The sequence below is a fragment of the Ambystoma mexicanum genome, chromosome 1q (genome assembly GCF_040938575.1).
Source record: "Ambystoma mexicanum isolate Mex_15411 chromosome 1q, UKY_AmexF1_1, whole genome shotgun sequence".
NCBI lineage: Eukaryota > Metazoa > Chordata > Amphibia > Caudata > Ambystomatidae > Ambystoma > Ambystoma mexicanum.
The window spans coordinates 1242116422-1242138200 of NC_090922.1; the positions used below are offsets into that span (position 1 = coordinate 1242116422).

At 47.0% G+C, this 21779-nt stretch overlaps 1 protein-coding gene across 6 annotated transcripts in view; it reads right to left on the reverse strand.

Annotated features, from left to right (window-relative positions):
• PATJ (PATJ crumbs cell polarity complex component) overlaps positions 1-21779 on the reverse strand; it is a 3332662-nt gene that overhangs the window by 247121 nt on the left and 3063762 nt on the right. For all 6 annotated transcript variants that reach the window (XM_069642041.1, XM_069642043.1, XM_069642045.1 and 3 more), the window contains one exon: positions 12335-12438. In XM_069642041.1, coding sequence (XP_069498142.1) covers positions 12335-12438 — 104 coding nt within the window. The remainder of the gene's footprint in view (positions 1-12334; positions 12439-21779) is intronic.

Consider the following 21779-nt stretch of genomic DNA (forward strand, 5'->3'; position numbering starts at 1 on the left):
GATTGTTTGCTCGACACTCTCAAGGACAGGCCCTTGATAACGAACTGCTATCCTTACGACAAGGTAATCAGGATCTCCTGTCCTACGTTGCCACCTTTAATAGACTGGTTGTGGAAACTGGATGGCCAGAAAACAAAAGGATCACATTGTTTCATCGAGGCCTGCGCGGAGAGCTTAAGGATGTTCTAGCTCAGATAGTAGATCGACCCCAGGTCTGCGCAGACTACATAGACTTGGTGGTTCAACTTGATCACAGACTTCAAAATAGAAAAGCAGATCGGTTCAAGTACGAAACCCGAGTACCGATCAAAACCCACGTTAACTCCAAGAGTACCGACGTATCCGAACCTATGCAAATCGGCGGTGTTAAAGGACCATTAACGCAGAAGGAACGAGAGAGAAGGCGGCAAATGCAACTTTGTCTGTATTGCGGGACTTCCGGTCACTTTCTTCGAAATTGTCCGGTTAAACCACCTAAGAAGGTGGTTGGAGCCACTGATAACGATTTATTGACACCTGATTCGGGAAACGACCTAGCCCGACAAGCGTAGGGGTCCGCTTGCCGAGCTTGAAAACAAACTCTTTGACCTCGCATTTTGTCATGCCAATGGTTCTCGTGGACCCAAAAAGCCTCAGCAGTTGCATGCTGTAAAAGCATACATCGACAGTGGAGCTATTGGAAACTACATAGACCGTGAATTGGCTTCCAGGATTAAGCTCCCTCTCCGCCCGAAAGTAACCCAAGATGTCATTACTACAGTAGATGGAACGGAAATAGCCTCAGGGCCTGTAACGCATTCCACTGTTGAAATGACACTGGTGGGTCAGGATGGACATCGGGAAGCAATCGTGTTTGATGTGATCAAGGCCCCACAATTTCAAGTAATTCTTGGAATTCCTTGGTTAGAAACACATAATCCCAGAATCGACTGGCGAGCAAAGAAGATAAGTTTTCCTGATTGTGAACCAAGTTGTTATCCAAGAAATCCAGTTATGGATCTAGCCTCAGCAACTTCCACCCCTGTACAGCTACCGTCAGAATACCAAGAATTCCAAGACGTTTTTCAGAAGGAACAGGCTAACACGTTACCTCCCCATCCGTCTTATGATTGCCAAATCGATCTGGTACCCAATGCTCAACTACCTTGCAGTAGGATTTATGCTCTTACGGAACCTGAGAACTTGCATTTGCGTCAGTATTTAGATCAGTACCTAGCCAATGGTTTTATCCGCCCGTCCAAGTCTCCTGTCTCCTCAGCTCTGTTCTTCGTGCCGAAAAAAGAGGGCGACCTTAGAACATGTATAGACTATTGCGCCCTAAATCAAATAACGATTAAGAATCGTTATCCTCTGCCCCTGATCCCTGAGCTTATCGACCAGGTGAAAGACGCTTGTGTGTACACCAAGTTAGATCTCCGAGGAGCTGATCACCTGGTGCGTATAAAAGAAGGCGACGAATGGAAGACTGCATTCCGCACCAAATTTGGGCTCTTCGAATATCAGGTGATGCCCTTCGGTTTGTGCAATGCACCTGCCGCCTTTCAGTACTTTATGAATGATGTTCTTCAGGAACTTATCGATGTCTGTGTCATTGTTTATATTGACGACATCCTGGTGTACTCTTCTTCAGAATCCGATCACAGAAAACATGTTAGGGCAGTTCTTGAGAAATTGCGCCAGCACAGACTATTTGCAAAGCTCGAAAAATGCGTTTTTCATACCACAGAAGTTGAGTTTCTCGGATTCATCCTGACACCTCAAGGAGTCCGAATGGACTCGCGAAAGGTGGACGCCATCCTCAGATGGCCATCTCCTAGCTCGGTGAAGGGAGTTCAGAGCATGCTCGGCTTCGCCAATTTCTATCGAAGATTCATTCCGAAATTTTCCCGAACAGTCCAACCCATCACAGCTCTCCTAAAGAAAAACAAACGCTTTGAATGGACTCTTGAGGCCGAACAAGCCTTTCAGGACCTGAAAACCAAATTCACCTCTGCACCTGTATTGAAGCACCCGCACCCAGATCTCCCTTACATTGTGGAAACCGACGCATCCAGTTCGCCCATGGGAGCTGTCCTGTCGCAAAGGGACCCAGAAACTAACCAACTACACCCTGTGGCCTTTTGGTCCAGGAAATGTTCTTCTCCTGAAATCAACTACGCAATTACCGACAAAGAGTTACTGGCTATTAAATCTGCTTTCAAGGCTTGGCGTCACTACCTTCTCGGGGCAAGACACACCATCACCGTAATTACGGACCACAGAAATTTACAATATTTAAAGACGGCCAAAGCTCAATTTTCCCGACAACTTCGATGGGCTCTATTCTTTGCGGAATTTGATTTCGTAATTACCTATCGCCCTGGCTGCAAGAATGGTAAAGCGGACGCCTTATCCTGGATTGGCATGGAAGAACCCAATTCGAGTTTAGAACCTGTAACCATCATACCTGAACAAAGAATCTTAGGCCTAACTTCATTGCAAACTATTAAGGACATCCAAACGCAAGTAAAACAACTTCTAGACTCTTCAGCCTTACTGGAATGGAGTCAAAAGGGTCCTCATTACACCGTTAAGGATGATTTACCCTACTTCCAGGAACGGTTGTTTCTGCCAAGTAAAGAATTGCAAGAACTTGTTATTGCCCATCATCATGAATCATTAATGGAAGGACACCCTGGTATCGCTAAAACGGAGGAAAAAATCAAACGCCACTTCTGGTGGCCTTCTTGGAGAAAAGACAAAGTCTTCTGTATTGTCTTTCGGAATTTGCGCCCGAAACAAGGGTCAAAAGAAAAGGCCAGCCGGCCTACTTCAACCCTTGGATATTCCACCGGCACCATGGCACACCTTGTCAATGGACTTTATAACTGACCTGCCTCCTTGTGCTGGTTACAACACTATCCTTGTAATTGTGGATCTATTCTCCAAAAATGGCCCACTTTATCCCTTTAAAAGGTTTGCCTTCAGCTTCCACCTTGGCCAAGGAATTTCTGGAGAATATAGTTCGCATAGATGGTTTTCCTTCCATATTAGTCTCGGATCGTGGAAGTCAATTTATCTCCCATTTTTGGAAGAAATGTTGCCAACTAGCACAAATAGATGTGCGGTTATCCACCAGCCACCACCCCCAGACGGCCGGACAAACCGAGAGAACCAATCAGACTCTCGAGCAATATCTTCGGTGCATGTTACACCAATCCGAGTTAAATTGGAAAGATATCCTTTGGATCGCAGAATATGCATACAACAATTCAGTGCATTCTGGAACCGGACAAACTCCTTTTTATACTTTGTATGGTCACCATCCTCGGACCTCTGACCTAGATCCACCTCTGACCCTGGAAATGCCCGCAGTAAATCATCTGCATTCCACAATAACCCGAGCCTTCAAAGAAGCTGCAACTCATTTACAGCAAGCCAAGAAAAAGTATAAAGAAAATGCTGATTTGCACCGAAGTAAAACTCCTCCTTATCAAGTAGGAGACCAGGTATGGCTAGCAACGAAACATTTACCCCTCAAGGGCCCGCGAACCTTAAATCCCAGATTCATAGGACCTTATCCCATCAAGGCTATAATCAATCCCGTGGCCTTTAAACTGGATTTACCGTCTAACATGCATATTCATCCAGTTTTTCATGCATCACTTTTGAAGCCAGTACAACCAGGGACCCAACTGTCCAAGCCTCCAGACCCAGTTCAAATTGAAGGGGAATTAGAATTCGAAGTTAAAGACATTTTAGACTCCAAGGTGTTAAAGTCAAAACTCTTCTATCTTGTTGACTGGAAGGGATATGGACTTCAGGAGAGATCGTGGGAGCCTAGTAACCATGTTCACGCACCTCGATTAATACAAAGGTTCCACCGGAGATTTCCGAACAAGCCAAAACCCCCAGAGGGAACAACCTTGGGAGGGGCCTTGAGGGGGGGTACAGTCATGATGCCTACCTCCAAGGAGCCAGGTCCGACACAGCAACCCCAGAGGCAGGCATCATTCCCCCCAGGAAAGTGCCAACGGGCCCAAGCTGGGGCCCTTTGGACACAGTCCTGGCGCCTTAGGCGCCAGGCTCATGTTGGACCCCTGCCCTGGCGCCTTAGGCTCCAGGCTCATAAAGCTAGACATGTGTTCAAGTGTTTAAATGTGCACTTACCTGATGCAGACCATGCTGCTACATCCAGGCCCCTCTTGAGGCCTGAATGGAACTACTTTACCTGTGGGACTACTTTCCACCTGGGTGTGGTCGGGGAAGGATACATACCTGATCGGTGGAAGGATACATGCCTGGAACTTCTTCCAAAGCTATTTAAACCACGCCCGATCAGCAACTCACGCTTCGCGTTGTTCTGCTCCTCGCAGCTGGACGCTCACCGTGTCAGCTCCTGCATCTGGACTTCAGCCACGCCTGTCAGCATCCTGGGTCGCCTGCAAAAGGAGATAAGAGAGAATTGGAGAGAAAGAAGACATTACCTGCTAAAGCTGCATCACGGGGACATCACACCGACGATCCTGAAAGGGAAGACATCATTTTAAAAGCATTTCGCTTTGATCGCTGCAGCGCTGCATTTCACTCACCTTTCCTGGGCGCCTCCATCTTCAGCAGCGATCATCCGGATCCGCACCCACTTCCCAGAGCCTAGAGAGAAAAGACAAGAAAACAAGGTGAGAGAAGGAAGGGAAATAGGAAAAGCTCACTTTCCTTCTAAGACTTACCTGTTGGGTCATTCCCATTTCATTTCGGGTCCTGCCGCTTCCTGGCATTCCGGACCCCGGCCCCAATGGGGAAAAAAGACAAAAACATTGAATGAGCGAATGCAAAGACATTACCTGAACGCTCATCCGGAACTTACACTTCGGGTCGGCGCAATATCTCCGGCATTCCGAACCCCGGCCCCTCAGGGGAAAAAGACGTAAGCATTAGCGCTTGCTGCAATAAGACAATGAACATTATTATTAAGCTTGAACTTGCAACAGAACTCTTACAGCGCCTCACCTGAATAGTCAAGCTTATTTTGAACTCCCATCAAACCTCAAACCAGTGAAGTAACTGGGTTTCAACGCGCCCCTGCATCAGAAGCAGGATGGAGAACTCATCCTTCCAGACCCTAAGGGGAATATTCCTGCGAGCCAGAAAAGCCAGAGTAGAGGGGCCCTTCCTGTCCATCATCAGAGTCCTGCGCTTCACCATTGAAGAAGCATCAGCACTCGAAGCCAGACCTGCGCCTCCGTGGGAATCAGGTGAGCGTGACATCTGTGTACTGTTTTGCACAAGTTGCATCCATTTGCTAGACAATATGCATTCTATTCCACAGCCCACGTTTTATTTTCTATGATTTATTATATTTTCATATCACAAACTTTAGTTAACTATGTTAGTGATTGAGGACATTAAAAAGGTGATCTTGCATTTGATCATGCATATCAGAAATGAGAAAAGTAAAAGGTGCAGATGGTCCCGCTCCTCTTTTTTGGTTATGCATTGTATTCTTGAGAAGGCTAGGCTCTTGAATCAGGTGACCAGGGGATCTGCCCATACTCTGGTTGTTAGGGGCACTTTGAATGCACATTTAAGAGGTAATGTATTTGTTGTGTCACTAAATAGGGTAGATGTACTCGTCACAGGCCAAGAAGGCCGTCTTTTATCGCCAGCAGTACTGGGATCAGGAGGCCAAATGTGGGAGACTGTTGGCCAGATGTCTTTCAAATCTTATGGGGGTGGTACTAAAGAAGCAATCAATGCGAGAAATGGAAATTTGGCTGTGGCTAATGGGGTAATTAACACAGATTTAAGGTGTATGAGGACCTTAACAAAAGTTACTGTCCCAGATTCGACACTTTTAGACTAATTATTTGACAGTACTTTCTAACTTCTCCTAGTTATGTGCACAGAGGCAGCTTGAAAGGACACTGGTCCTCATTATGAGTTTGGCAGTAATTCAATTAGCGTTACCACTGTGTGTCGCAGCAGAATTACCGCTGAATTACAACCTGTCGCCTGCGCGCACGCACCAATGGCGGTAACGGTAATTCCGCTCAGCGGAGTGCCCGTCGAACAACCCGTGGTACCACAAAATTGCATTAAGAAATGACGGAATTACCGTTGTTACCGCCACGGCGGTTAGTGGATGTTCCGCCGGCTGAAATTAGTCATCGCTATAAAAGAAAGCTCGACGCTCGACGGCAGGAAGCCATTTTGAAAATTACAATCCATTGAATATCTCGAGATAGGAGTGCCATCCAGACACCTATATGAGGCAGTGGAAGCCCAAATTCAGTGAGCAGGAACTCACAATTTTGGCAAATATGGGGCATCGCCCAGAAAGGCCAGCCACTAGTGCATATGGGCAGAAATCAGGGACAAAGTGGTGGCCGTAGGGCACGTCCAACGTGATGTTGAGAACATGAAGAAGAGGTGGAATGACATCAAGGCCAGGGTCAGGACCCTCATATCCATCCACCGCCGGGAGGTGGCACAGTGGAACCCATGCAACTGACACCGTGGGAGGAGATGGTTAGAGGGATAATACACATGGTCGGGATCAAGGGCGTGGGCACAGCACAGCTAGGAGCCAGAAGCCAGGCTGAATCTAGTGAGTAGCATAGTGATGCAACCAACAATTAATGGACAACCCTACAGGCTCCAACACACACAAGCAACGTGACCCCCTAGAAAACAAACACCATCCATGTGAGGCACCTTTTTTGTGGAGGTAATTGTGCTGTGTTTTTGGCGGAACTACCTCAGATTTTTAAAGGAAATTCCGCTGTTTTTGAACTTGTACTCTTAAGGTAATGGGTTTTTGATATTTGGTGGTAATTCCATTGCAGGAAATGGCCCTGGCGCTGTTTCTGCTGATTCCTTTTGGATTTAATGGGGGAGGGAATTCTGCCGGAGATAACTCTGCCGGAGGAATTACTGCTGAATTTTGGGTCACTCGGAATTAGGCATAGTGGTGAAGTTGGCGGTAACATAGTTACCGCCAACTTTACCACTTACCGCCAAATTCCTAATGAGGCCCACTGTCAGGTAGAGGAGAGCTGCATGAGATTAGACAGCATAAGGATGGGGAAGACTCAGGATTAGATGGGTTCAAGGTGAATTGCAAACACCTTTAAGCACCACCTTTAACATTTTTGTATGTGCCCGCCTGCCTACTTCTTCAACAACAAGAGCAGAAAATTGCTTCAGTGGTAACTTCCAACTTAGCGTAACAATAACTTCATTATACTTCTTCAGAATCAAACTTTAAACATATTGAGGTGGAGCATGTTAGTGCTCTTCAAGACTTCTTGCCAGCTATGCTACTCTCCCTCTGGATAATCTACTCCAGAAGGGCAGCCTGTTTGCCACCTTTCTTTTCCCTCTGTACCAACAAGCAAATTCTGATTACAAGAAAATCACTCTTCTCTTCTACCTTGGCTTTGGCAATGTAGGTTATCACCTGCAGATTTGTATTTTGTAGCGCATAAGCAGTAAGCTCTATAGTCATTAAGCCTCTAACTAATCCCCTCTTGCCTTGAGTACTATTTGTTACACTGGTTTTGCTTAAACTCTTGGCTTGGGTATTGCTTGTAAGCTTTTGGAACAATTACAGCTTTCCCGTGGGGGCTTTGGGCTTTCCACACTATCATGCGCTTATTTGTACAGGCACTGGCTTTTAACAGGCATACCTTGTATTGGTTTCGTATAGCTCGGTATTCAAAATCAATTCTATTGTCGCTTTCACTCATTCGCAAGTGAAGCGGCCTGCTGTGAAAACGCAGGCAGCGTTTTAGCACTCCAGAGTCACTTGCAAGCTGTGAACTCTCTGAATAAATCACTGTATACGCCCCGCTCTCTGTTGGAAGGTCTTCAGGGCTTGTGGCTTCTCACAGTCAGGTGCACAGCCTCCTCTGGTTCTCCACTGCTTACGCCACTGATGGTTGGAACCTTCTCTGCTCCCGAGAGGGTCAGGTGCAACCCAGCCACCTTGATCCTCACAAGAGGGAACACTTTCTGCGCTGCTACTGCTTCTTGCTGTGTGAACTCTGCACAATGAAATATTATCGGGCAAGCGTCTTGTCCTCACGCTTCCTGCTGCGCAACCTCCGCAACTGGGAGAGTCACAGGAAAAGACTCTCAGGACCCGCCACGGCTTCTGGCGATTATGTGGTTGCTGCATCTTCTCTCGCCCTAGGCTTCCCTCTCAGCTCCAACCACGTCTTGCGTTGCTTCTTCCTCTTCCACAGTGCTACTCTCTCTATCGTTCTCTCTCTCTCTCTCTCCCTCTCCCTCTCCCGCCCTCTTCATTATAATGCCTGCACCAGAGGGGGCTTTTTAAGCCTCCCAGTCCCCTTCAGATGCAATTCATTTAAACCAATTAAGAGATCACTCCCACAGCAGTCTTCCTCTGTATACCTCTTCCTCGTCCCATTACTGAGGGAATTATGGGACTTAAGTCCCTGTCAACAAAGTTAGCTTTGTGAACTCTTTTTACTTGGCAACACGCCATTAAAAGACTAGGGCTTCGGGGAAAGTTGAATAGGGATGATCTCCCCAACTCCCTGACCTGTTTCTTCCCCCATGTGATCCTCCCACAGAACACCACCCCCAGGGACGGGATCAGGAAGCGTCTGCCTTCCTCTGGCCACATGAGGAAGGTCCCAGGTCGAGGTTTTGGGGGGAATCATTACCGATTCATCACAGGCACCTTCCTCATCGTAGATGGAGTACATCTTGGACACAAGGCGTCTGTTGGGAGGGGAGCATACTCCTGTGGAGCTTTGACAACACAGACATCGATCAGCGCTGAGGAAGTCGATGTTGAGATCGGGCCCGGCGCTGGTACCTTGGCACCCGTAGGCGGGTCATCCGGATCCTGGACCCTTTGCTCGTCAGTGGATCCAGGCTTAAGCCTTAAGGCATATTGGAGTGGACTCTCAGCAGATGCCCTGCCGGTTGCAAAAACGCAGTGGGGCCCATCGGCATCCCAGCCGAAAGCACCTTTGCCGGGGCCAAAGCAGTCAGCGTTGTGGGAAAGATGTCCATCATCTTCAGGCGAAATGCCTCTTGTTCCGGTTTAGTGGAGAACTGGGTGGGAAAAGTGACTTGTACCTGCCGTTCGGCGGTCTCCTTGGAGCGGTGGCTCTTCTATGTGGAGGATGAAGAGTGACAGCTAGAGGAGCCACTCGGGGAGCAGGACCTCTTCGGTGCTCTTTGCATTGTGGACGGAGGTGAAGAGATATGACGCTCTTTATCAGAGGGCTTTCGGGTGCATGGACTGGCACTACCTGCAATCCTGGGTGTTGTGATGCTCACCCAAAAAAAGACAGATCAGGTGCTGATCCGAAACTGACATCTGACTCCCGCAATCTACACAAGTCTTTAATGCCATCATCAGCGAACAGAGTGTGTGAAGAAAGGTCACAGGGCGCAGTGCCTCAATAGATGCTGGCCCCAACATCATATCTGACGAGGGGAATGTAGAGGCGTAGGGTGGAGCAAACGCAGAGCCGCACTGCACCTCCTGGCGGCGGAAACGTTTCCGAGTACAGATGCACTGGTGATAGGATTACCATAGATAAGGAATCTGTGCGAGGAAAAAATCCGTTAGAAAGGATGTTAAGAAGGTGGAAGGGGGAGCTGAGACGGAGGTGGGGAGAGGAGTCAAGCTGAAGGTGCAAAGAAACACAGAGGAGGAGAGGGGGTGAATGGTGAAGAGCTGAGAAGAAGGTGGTGGGTGCATGTTTAGCAGAAGAAGGGCCTGAGAAGGTGGTGAGGATACGAGTAAAGAGGTATGTGGTGGAAAGAAGCACAGACTCTGGGGGGTAGACTGGAGATAAGAGAACTGCCTAGAAAGCTTTGGTGGTGGCTGCTCATCTGGAGGAGAATTTGGGTATTGTTAACCATCCATTCAGACTCCCTTCCCCAAAGCCAAGGCCAGTAGCCTCAGACATGTGTCTGCCAAAGCTGAAGAACCCAACTCCTTCCATGGACCAGATGCCAAAGTGCGAATAAACCTACAAGAACATTTCCTTCAGAGAGATTTTGCAAAGTAAGTTTCCTTGACAGACACTTGTCATTCATGTTAACCAGCCTGTCATGAATATTTGAATTTACTCCTGTCTCAACCCAAAGTCAGGAGGAACAACTGAGGGAGAACTAGGAGAGCCCATTAAAGATGTTTTTCCCTTGATAACTGGTGATTACTATTTGTGAGAACCCTACATATATACCCATGACTAGTCCAGCATGGCTCGCTTTAAAATGAAGTTGAAACCGAAATGTGGAACAAATTGGAAGTCCTTTGGTTCATTCTGACCCTCTTTTCCAGAATCAGCCGACGCACAAGTCCTCAGAATTAGGCTATCCAGATGACTTTCTCCAAGAAAAGGGAGACGAAAAGAAAGTTGGGACAGAGTAGTAGAGGCACGAGGGCAGTTGGAAAAAGAATCATAACCACTTATTTGTCAATTACAAAGTTTACCTTCAAAATAGTTCCCTTTAGCAAAACGAGAAATAAAATAATTGTTAAGAAGAGTTGTTCTCCGACCAGGTTTCTGACCCATGTTTACTTTGTGACTGGTGGGCAGACGAGAACATAGTATTGGTAGGCACTGGTTGCGTTGTTTTGCCAGGTCCTTCTCTGCAGCCAGTGCTGAAGCAGGGTTTGATCAACCATGACACTTGGTACCAGGTCTAAGACACCGGAAGGCAGAGTTAATTTGTGCGACAAGGAAGCTGAAACATGTGTCTCCAAAACTGGGACCAAGCCCACAGGCATGCAGTGGCAGGGTGCTGCAGGTCCTCTGAGAAGGTTCCCCAGGACTGAGCACTTCTACTGGTTCTGGGGCTCAGGCTGCTGGTACCAGTGCCTGAGCAAAGACATCTTCAGCCTTAACTCATTTCTTCAGGATGTAGGCAGTGGGAGAATTATACGTGGACCAGAATAGGTGAGGATTCCGAAGACTATGACAACATCTCCCTAACCAAAGGGTGATAGGGCCCAGAAGGATTTTTGAAAGACAAAGAGCTCCATGAAAAGAACACACTTATGTCTCTTCTGCTTTTGTTCTTGGCTGGTTCAGCAGCGCATCCCTCTGATATCTCCTGTTCCTTTGGGGAGGAAGGTGGGAGGGGAGCAAGGTCTCTAATGGAATTGCAATCTTGATAGGGGTCCTATATGTATTTTGGAGGGTAGAAAACACCTCTGAAACATGCTCTTTAACAGCCTTAGGGTGCACAGACGGGCACAAGTCGCATTTGTCAGTGCTTTGCACATTCCTTAAAGCTCATGAAGCCTGAGCCATTAGAACAAATGATGGAGTCAATAGAAAACACAAGCATTGGAATTCCTGAAGCAGCGCCTGACTAGATGGAAAAAACAAACTGAGGTAATGAGGCGGAGCCAGTTCCGTTTGTACCACCCATGATGTCGCATGGGCATCAACCCTGAAGGGTCGCAATTGTGCCCCTGGGTCACTGGAACTATTTCTTTTGAAGATGGGCTTGCCCCTGGGAAGATGAGGATTCTAATTAATTAATTAATTAATTAATAATTAATTCTGTGGGAATAAGTAATCCATTAGAATCAATTATTTAGATAGACAAAATGTTTGATATAGTAGTACCATAAAACGCCAATTAAATACCTTCTAAATATGTAGGCAGTGCCTGGTAAGGGTGGAGGATGAGATGCGAACAGATGTGAAGCATTCAAGAAGGCCAGTGTTCTGCCTCATGCTTGGCAAGAGGCTAAATAATTTTTTTACATTTTCAATAACAACTCTTATGCAGTTACTGTGCGGTTTTGTTTCGGTTCAGCACACAGATTCTGTAATGTATTTGGAAGCAGGTGCTAACAATACACTAGGAAAATACACAACAAAATTATACTGAAACAACTAAATATTGTATGCTAACTTCACAATAAAGAGCAGTGGTCTGATGTACAGCACGAACGGTTTTAGATGGCTACCATTATCTTCTGCTTGAAACAGAACTTTAGTCTGGACCTGGGTTTACTATTGCTTTAGTGTTTTTAAATTGTAGGTCAGCAACAACAAACAATCTGCTCACCCCATCCAGTGTCAGCCAGTAAAAAGTGCATGTTACATTGATTGAGCATGTCGGTGCACTACATATTAAATGTAGGTACATGTATGAATTGAACAGAATTCATTTATGTAAAAAATAAATGGCATAGTATCAACAGGAGGACTTTATGCATGACATGTGTAATTGAGAGGGCAGCATTAGGCTGCATCACATCCAGGCTACTCTCAACATGTCCAAACAATAACTGATTGGCTGGGGCAGCAGCGCCTGCTAGAATAGAAGCAGCATAGTGAATACTCACTCTGGATCTTCTGAGTGCGGCTCAACTTGCATGTTGGGGTTCATCCCAGTAGATATATTTTCCAACTGGCTAGCAATGGCACTAATATTTGTGTCGGCGATAACCTACAAAAGGTACATTGTATATCAATAATTGAATGAGAATAAGCATCACTCTAAAAATGATTAAAACTGCCACTTGAAACTATGACAAAATAAACGTGCAATTAAAAGCATACTATACATTTTTATATAGCACTTAACTAGGTATTTTCCCACAAGTCGATCACTGCTTCAATTTCTGCAATACTGATCAGGTACAAGGAAAAACAAGTTATGGAATTAGGAGCCTTCTGTGCAATTAGTCTCTTCGATAAAAGGAATGAGATATTTATGTTAACAGTGCTTTACCAGAGTTCTGCACTGTTCTGTTACTCCCAAGTGGCATAAAACAAGTTGTAATAATGCAGGGCGTACACTATACGAAATTGCTTAACAGATTGCTTACAACAGATCAGATAATGCAGCATAATGCATTTGTAAAGAAGTGTCAGGGCTGGGCCTAGAGCTTTACTTTCTATTATACGGGAGATTATACTGGTCTCAAAAAAATACTACTATCCTCCCACCCCCTGGACACAGCAACAAGTCACCCTTTATTATTTATTTCATGATTTAGATCACTATTTACATACTGGCATATGTTCAAATCAATCCAAAAAACTATTTAAATGGCTTTGCTTATACAATAAAGATTTTCCATAATAACTTACAAGAAAGTCTTAATTCTATTAAAGACACGGAGGCAAGCATTACGCTTAGATAGAGTCCAACGCACCCAACGTGCCAATGATAAAGCGGAAACCACTATGTGGGGTTTGCGCAGTGCTATCAATAGCTGTACGTTAGGAGAGGTCCTAAGAGGCGCCGTTATCTCCTCGTAGGCCTTTAAGCACTTGACCAGGCAAAGCTTGGGCTGTTCTCTAAAGGCAGGATATGAAATTACCCTGGAATTGCATTTTGTCCTTCTCTATATGTGGAAAACTATGCAATCAGGAGAAAATGTCCTGCCTGCTAAGTCGAGAGCCCTGACATCAGAGACCCTTCTTCAGGAGACCAGGCAAAGCCGTGTAGTAAGTTTGCCGTAAAGCGCAGTCCGGGATAACTCCTCATTGTGAGGCCAAGAAAGAAAAAGGTTGAGCACCTTATTCACGTCCCAAAGCTTGTCATAACTAGACGGAGGTGGCACTATAAGGCGGATACACTTGAGTAGTCTGCAAAGGAGGTGATGTTCTCCTGTTGAGACCCCTTGCACAAGGTCGTGGCCGGCTGAAATTGCGGGACGGTAAGCATTGACCGTCCTGTAGGCAAGACCTCTCTCAACTAATGAGGCTAGGAAATTCAGAATTTCTCCTATAGGTGCTGAAACCGAGTGAAGCCCTTGGTCCAGGCACCAACTTGTCCAGGCGTTCCAAGAGTTGGTGTACCTCTTTAGGGTAGCAGGAGCCCAGCTCTCCTCGATGAGACTGATGGCCTTGAGTGACATCCCTGGAAGTCTCCATCTTGGCCTGCAATCCTCCAGGCTGCTAGGGTCAGTGACCCACTGAGGAGAAGGAGGTGACATTGCCCTGTCGGATCCAGTAGCAGATCTGGAATCTGGGGTAGAAGGATTGGAAAACAAGAGGAAAGTTCCAGAAGAACTGGATACCAGGTCTGAGATGTCCAGACCGGGGCTATGAGGACCAGCTCTGTTCGCTCCTGACGGGTCTTCGCCAGGGTCCTCGCTATCATGGTGAAGGCGGGAAAGGCGTAAAGGATCCCTTCCGTCCAATGCTGAAGAAATGCATCTGTCGCGGCCGCTGCTGGATCCGGTCTCCAGCTGTAGAACTCTGGGAGCTGATTGTTGAGGCGTGAGGCAAAAAGGTCCTTGGACATGGGGCCCCATATCCGTTGGAGGAAGATGTCTCTGTTGAACGTCCAGTCGCTTTAGTCGGTGGGATGGCGGGAGTGCCGGTCTGCTACTACGTTCCTGAGTCCTGGGAGATACTCTGCCGTGACGGAGATCCAGTGTTCCAGGCAGAAATGCCAACAGTCTTTGGCTAGCTCCACTAGAGGTCTTGGTTTGGTGCCACCCAGATGATTGATTTATCTTACTGCAAAAAGGTTGTCCATTTTCAGTAAAATACAATAACTCACTCTGTCTCTGGCAAATGACCGCACTGCAAAAGAGCCTGCTACGAGCTCCAGGCAGTTTATGTGCATTTCCAGCTCATGAGGAGACCAAGTCCCTCCTGTGGCTACTGTGCCGCATCTTGCTCCCCAACTGGAGCGGCTGGCGTCTGACTCGATGACTATGTCCGGGGTGGACTTGATGATGGCTCTGCCGTTCCTGGCTTCCATGTACGTGAGCCACCAGATGAGTTCTGTTCTCGCCTGAGGCGAGAGTGTCAGACGTTGAGAGTAGGAAAGGTTGTGCTGCAATTGCTGGCCCTTCAGTCTCTGTAACTCTTGGTAGTGAAGAGGACCGGGAAACCTCGCTTGGATGGAAGAGGATAGGAGATCTATTACTCTCGCTTATTCTCGGAGGGATATGACATTCCTCTGAAGAAGCCTGCGAATCTCCCGACGAGTGGAGTGTATCTTGGCCACGGGGAGACAGAGCTGCGAGATCTGCATATCCACTCCGAATCCTAGAAATTCTAGTTTCCTGGATGGGCAGAGAATCGATATATCCCAAATTTGAGGAAACCGAGACCGTGTAGCAGATTTATGGCAAGTTTGGCCTGTTGTTCTACCAGGTCTTGAGACTGAGCCATGAAGATGATGTTGTCTAGATAGATTATTAGTCTGATACTCTGCTCTCTTAGATGAGCTACTACTAGCCTTAGAAGCTTGGTAAATGCCCATGGTGCATAGGAAAGGCAAGAGCGGACAGTCCTGGCGCTTCCAGGAGAACCTCAGGTAATTTACGTGTGACTGGTGTATGGGCACTGCCAGGTAAGCGTACTTGAGGGCCAGGCGAATGAGTCAGTCGCTTGGTCTCAGCATGTCTCTGAGCATGTGTATCCCTTCCATCTTGAAATGGTGGTAGACTGTGAAGTTGTTTAGAGCCCTGAGATTTATCACCGGGCGTACCCTTTGCTTCCTGTGAAGCAAAAATATGGGGCTGAAGAAGCCGCCCTGACTTGAGGACATTATTTTTGGGACAGGGCGACTCGCTTGAAAGGGTTGAGCAAAGAATTCTAGGCGCAAGCCTCGAGCTGCCTCCCTGGCCCAGGCGTCTCCCGATAAGGAATCCCAGGCTCGCGTAAAGAGAGCTAATCTCCCTCCTATGGGAGTCTGCGGCGCTGACGCTGTTATGGGTACACTGACCTGTTGGTTGTTGTTGGGCTGGATATCTTGCAGCTCTTCCTCGCCCCATTGATGGGAAGAAGGTGTCCGAGTGGTCCTGCCAGGCATTGTGCTGATCTCTTGAATGCGGAGGTCTTCTATCAAATGAATATCGGCCGGAGGAGCAACCCCTACCTCGTCCGGCCTGGGAAAAAATCTTGGAGGCAAAGACCTGTTTAATGGATGCTTGTGCCTTGTCCAAAGTGGTGAAGGTGCCAACAAATTTGGACATCTCTTTCATAAATGGGTCCCCCAAATAGCAGACCCTGGGCTGCTGCTCCAGATTCGGTGCCTGCCAGTTCTCCCAGCTTGGAATCTATTTTTAGCAGGATACCTTTCCTGTGTTCCGCGGATATGGCATAGTTGGCATTCCCCAGCAAACAGAGAGCTTGCTGGGCCCAACCTGAAAGAATTACTGGGTCAATAGAATTGCCTGTGTCAATGGCTGTTTCAGCCAGGTACATTATTTTCACCATGGGTTCAGTAATGTCCAGGACCCTGTCTTGGCAGGATCTCGAGGCACGATCAATGCCTTTCCTGGGATCTTTGGTGTTCTTTCCTAGGAAGGTAATCATCATGGAGTCCAGTTCAGGAGTTAGAGCCACCTTCCCCGGGATCTCTTGGCGAGGGCATTCTGCTCTGAGCCTCGCTCTAACTTCTTTATCCAGGAGCCTATGCAGCCTGGCCTTGATGTATTCTGTGGCTCTCGACGACGGTTCCCAGTCTGTAGACCTGAGGTGTACTAAATCCTCCGTCGTCAACATCCCCTCTAGAGAAGAATGTTCACCGGCTGTCTTCTTGGGGATGGGGGCTGCTCCATTCCCCGAGGAAGAGGGTATCAACCCTATGGTCTGATCATCCTCATCCGAGGAGATGGCGGTCTGATCACCAATATTATAATCGCCCCTGTCCTGGTCATCATCAGTGCCCTATTGTTCTTCCTCCGGGCTCGAGGGTCTGGTACCCCTATTGTCTTCCTCTGGGTGAGAGGGTCTATCGTTGGAAGGGGTTTCCTACCTGGTCAGAAAGGCTTTCTTAAGCCTGGAGAAGGCATCTGAAACAGAAGCAGTGGCTTGCTCCGGCTGGATCGGGGGGGTCGGAGTCTATACTCTTACGAGCTGGAGTACATCCCCCATCAGAAAGGTGCTTCCTTTTTTGTTTCCTTCTTCCTCCCTAGCGGAGGAGTTTCTTGCAAGTGCTCTTCCATACTGTCCAGGCACTGCTGGATGGGCAAGAGCATTTCTGCAACAGCCTTCTTGATGCTGGTCTCCACAGAGGATCCCAGTACCTTCTTGAATCTGTCTGCCATAGCCACTTCCTCAATTTGATAAGCATCCTCCTTATATTCTGACCAACCTTGGTCTGCCTGAGGGCAGTACTGGGCTGCCATAATGATAATGTAAATAAATCTAAATGCACCTTTCTCTTTTTTTACCGAACGTAGTAAAATAGGTGGATATGAAATAATAATACAATTGGGGCCGCTGGCGACGGAGACAGTGCAGCGCAAGGTAGAAAGAGGACGCGTGCTACGCGGACCTCGCGCTGATGAAAAAACAATGTGGAAACCTCGTAACGAAAATATACCCAATTAAACGTTACATGTTCAGTTAGACAGACGTTGGGATAACATCAAGCCAATATATATTATTAATAACGAACATCAAGCCAAATACATACAATTATTAATAATAAATAAATGAATACAGCAAGGGCATGTAAATGTATTTATCGCTTGCGGTGAGCAGCACAGAAAGAGGAAGTTACATCATGTTAATGGCTATTTGGAGGAACAGCTGCATGCCTATTGGTGAACTGAAGTCACATGTTTGGGGACCTACATTGAACTCTAACTAAGCCTCCTGGGAAATGGATTTATTTTCCTTCAGAGACTGTTATATGGACTAAAGTTAAGGTTTATTGATATTTTATTGCACCTTTTGTAATGCACACTTTTTGCCCGCAGCCAGGTGTATAAAATACTTGCTGGTGAGCTTCTTTTCATAAGTTTAATAAAAGAAAGAGAAGCATAATTTGAGCCTCCGGTCTTGACATAGAATTACATCTACAACACGCATGTGGCCATTTATGATAAATCTATCTTTTACTATAGGATCACCCAAATCCAAAGCATATATACTAAAGGGAAAATTACTTACTATGTAATGTTCTTTCTGATAGGATCTCCTCTCACAGATTCTTCATCTTGATACATACCCTGCAGTGGCAGTTCTCTCAAGGTTTCCAAGAAGGGGCGAGTAGTGTAGCGTGACGCCATTCACCTCATGCGGCCACTACTATGATCCCAGAAGCAGCGCCACCATCACATAAGAAGATCACACCACGCCCCATGATCGCAGTTCTCCCCTTTCTTCCATACTCAGCCGCTAAGGGAACATCTCATTAGAAAAAATGTATATAAAAAAGAATCCGAAATGTCTCCTTTTTTGTTTTACTGTAAGTAATTACTGTGGGAGGAGAATCCATCTGATAGAACATTACATGGTAAAAAGAAATTCCCTACTAATGAACTGCATCTGCCCACAGATTCCTCATCTTGATAGACTCCAATAGCAGCATAAACCATCTTATAGGATGGTAGAGAATTATCATTAAATGTAGAATCTTTGGCAAACACCTCTCCCGAAACAAGCATCCTCCCCAGACTGAGTCCACACAGTAGTTAATTGCAGAGGTTATGCAGGGATGACAAAGTTGCCACTTTACAAATATCTGCTACGGACACTGAGTAGCTAGAACTATCCTCTCAGAGTTAGCACAGGGTAGCCTGTGAAACTTACTTCACTATCCTCGAATAGAACACTGAAATGAAAAGAATAATCAACAGTAAATTGTCTGTTTTTTTTTTAGAAATCTGTTTATTGTTTTTTTACAGAACAAACAATACATAATGAATAACAAGTACGATTTATGCATGATATAGTTAAGGTTCAACTTGGGATTCTTGCTGGTCTGAGAGTGCGCCTTCCAAGCGTCGGTGCGGAGAGTCTGTGGGGGAACTTACAAGTTCTTAAGGTTCGGGCATACCGTCCAGTTAGGCCTCATTTTCCCATTTCCCCCATATCTTTGTAAATTTCCGGGGGTTACCCCTGGCTCCATCTACCCTCCTTTCCAGACCCATACAACGGTCCATGTCCGACACACATTGGATAAGTTTGGGGCGTTCCGCTGAGCCCCAGGCGGTTGCTATCAGTCTTTTAAATAGCCCTAGGGCTACAGCCAGGAAGGTTTTCTCATAGCTGTTAAAGTCTGTGTTTTTCCAGATTCCCAGTAATGCCAGTTTGGGTTCCAAGCGGATTGGGGCCCTCATTATGGTGGACAATTTCCAGGTGCATTTGGCCCAAAAGGTTCTAATTTGTGAGCATTCCCAGAGTGTGTGGTAGAAGGTGCCGCCCTCCCTTCCACATCTGAGGCAGGTGTCACTGTCTATTCTCCCCCATCTATTTAGCATTGTGCGAGAGTAGTATACCCTGTGGAGGATTTTAAATTGTATCAGTCGCAGCTGTGCCGCTATACAGACTTTTTTTGGGAACATCAAGGCCTCTACCCATTCTTCAGGTTCGATCCTACCCAAATCTTGCTCCCATTTGCATTGCAAGTTGGTTAGGTCCTCTGCCCCGAACGCCGTTAGTACCTGATATAAGGTGGATGTGACCTTAGTGGGAATGCCTGCTTCAAATAAGTTGGCTTCCAGCGGGGAGTTGCTAGGAATGTTGCTCAAGGGTGGGAACTGGGCTGCAATGGATTTGGATATTTGCCTGTATCTGAAACCCTCTGCTGTGGACAGCCCGTATTGCAATTGTAGTTCTGGGAACGGCCTAGGCCTGCCGTCCTTTGTAACGTCTGCCATGTTGTCTATCCTTTCTTTGGCCAGCTTTCCAGGTACCCCACTTTCAACAGTTCCCCGAGGAGTGTGTTGTGCCAAATGGGTTGTGCGAGGGTCGGTCTTTGGCCCCATCCTATATCTTGATGAGCTTCAGCCAAAACCGACACGTGTGTTTCATTGGCCCGGGTAGGGTTCCCTGATACCGTTTCCCCCCATATAGGGCTTGTCTGGGTGTCCTCCCTCCCAGTCGTCCTCTCTCTGCTGCAATGTGTGGGAGGGATTGGTCTCCGTGCAGCCAGTGACTTACTGACCCCAGCTGAGCTGGCCAGTAGTACCTGCGCAGATTGGGTAGGCCTATCCCTCCCTCCCATATAGACCTCTGTAGTGTCCGCAGTGCCACCCGGGGTCGTTTCCCTCCCCACAGGAGCCCTCTCAGGGATCCCTCAATGTTAGTGAAAGTCTTTTTGGGGATTGGGAGTGGGGCGTTTTGCAGGACATATAGGAATTTGGGCAGGGCCAGCATTTTGAACAGGGCCGCCTTTCCCAGAAGGATCAGTGGGAGGGATTGCCAGTGGGCGATGTCAGAGGCGAACCTGTTCATCACCGGGGTTAGATTGAGTTGGGTGCATTCTCCCAGTTGAGAGCTGAACTGGATTCCAAGGTATTTAAAGCCTGCTGTGGACACTGTGTATGGGCATTCACGAGGAGGCCCTGTTATTTCACCCTGTATTGGGAAAAAGGACCGACTTTTGCCAGTTGATTTTAAGCCTGGAAAACGTCTGGTATTCTTGAAATATTCCTGTCACGATAGGGCACGAGACCCTGGGGTTGCTCATGTAAATTAAAAGGTCATGCGCGTAAAGTGATACCCTGTCTTCTCACCCCCATGGCCATTTAAATCCCTCCCAGTTTGTACTCTCCCTGAGCCGTATTGCAAGTGGTTCTATCGCAAGGATGAAGAGTAGTGGCGAGAAGGGGCAGTCCTTTCTCTTGCCTCTTTCCAGTGGGAAGGTCTGAGATGTGACCCCCATTTACCCTTACTGCGGCTGCGGGGGAGGTGTATAATAGTCGGACCCAGGCCAGGAAGTTTTCGTGGAATCCCATTCTCCATTATTTACCAGAGGGACTCCCACCTCACCGAACATGAAATACAATCGAACGTTGATTGTTCACAGGGTATGTTCTCTGAGGAAGAGGAGTAGGAAGGGAGAAGACTGTGTCCCTGTCCTTATAACCTGCCAGAAATGCTTTGAATGTCATTGCAGCCTATAAAAATGCATTACCTTTCAGTAGACGTTTTGACTAACATGTCAACAATATTATACACAAGGATGACCAGTATTCCCTGTGTGGCTCGAAATACCACAAGATGCTACGACACAGAGGCAAAGAGAGCAACAGAGGTCAGAAGTACAATTGCATCGACAGAGAGCAGTGGTCCCATCGCAGCCCCGAACTTTGGTCCCAGCAGGGAGGCTCTGTCTTGTGCTGCTGCTGACCTCCCAGCGGTCTCTGTAAAGCAACTGCAGCACCTTTCCGGTCTTGCATCGGAGGCACGGTCTTGTGAAAACACTTCAGTTTCACCAGTTCATGAACGAGGAGCTGACACTGGAAACAAGTGAGGGTCTATGAAGCCGGAGAAGCCTTCCCCGAAATACTGCTTCACTTCAGCAGCGTGCCACTGTCCAGAAACGTAATCATACACTGGTGAGTCTGCCAATAAGTGTTCGGGACAGGTACATGGACAATTAAACAATTCTTTTGAATACCAACCAAGACAATTGAACTTGAACAAACCCTCATGTGAGAGAGATCAATATGGGGAATGTTGTAGTAATGTTATCCTCAGCAGATAAACATTACAAGTGTGTACAAGTCTCCATATATGAGAAGTCAATTTGGGGGAAATTGAACAACCATTGCCACAAGCACAGGGGTACTAAAGAAGAAAGCCAGTCTGCATATATTAGATGTCAATATGGAGGTATACACTGTGAAGCAGTACAACTATGTTATACTTGGAAAGAAAGTGAACATTTTAGGAAGCCCTGGTGAAAGAAACACATCAGGCAGGCAGTCCTTTTTGGAGAAAGATACCTGGCAGGAGAGTACACCAGGGGAACTGCAAGACCTAGAAGGGGGGATTCCTGGCAGTGGAATATTTCAGGTAACCCACACAAAACCTATAAAAGGAAACGACTTGGAGAAAGGATAACTGGCAGGAGAGTAT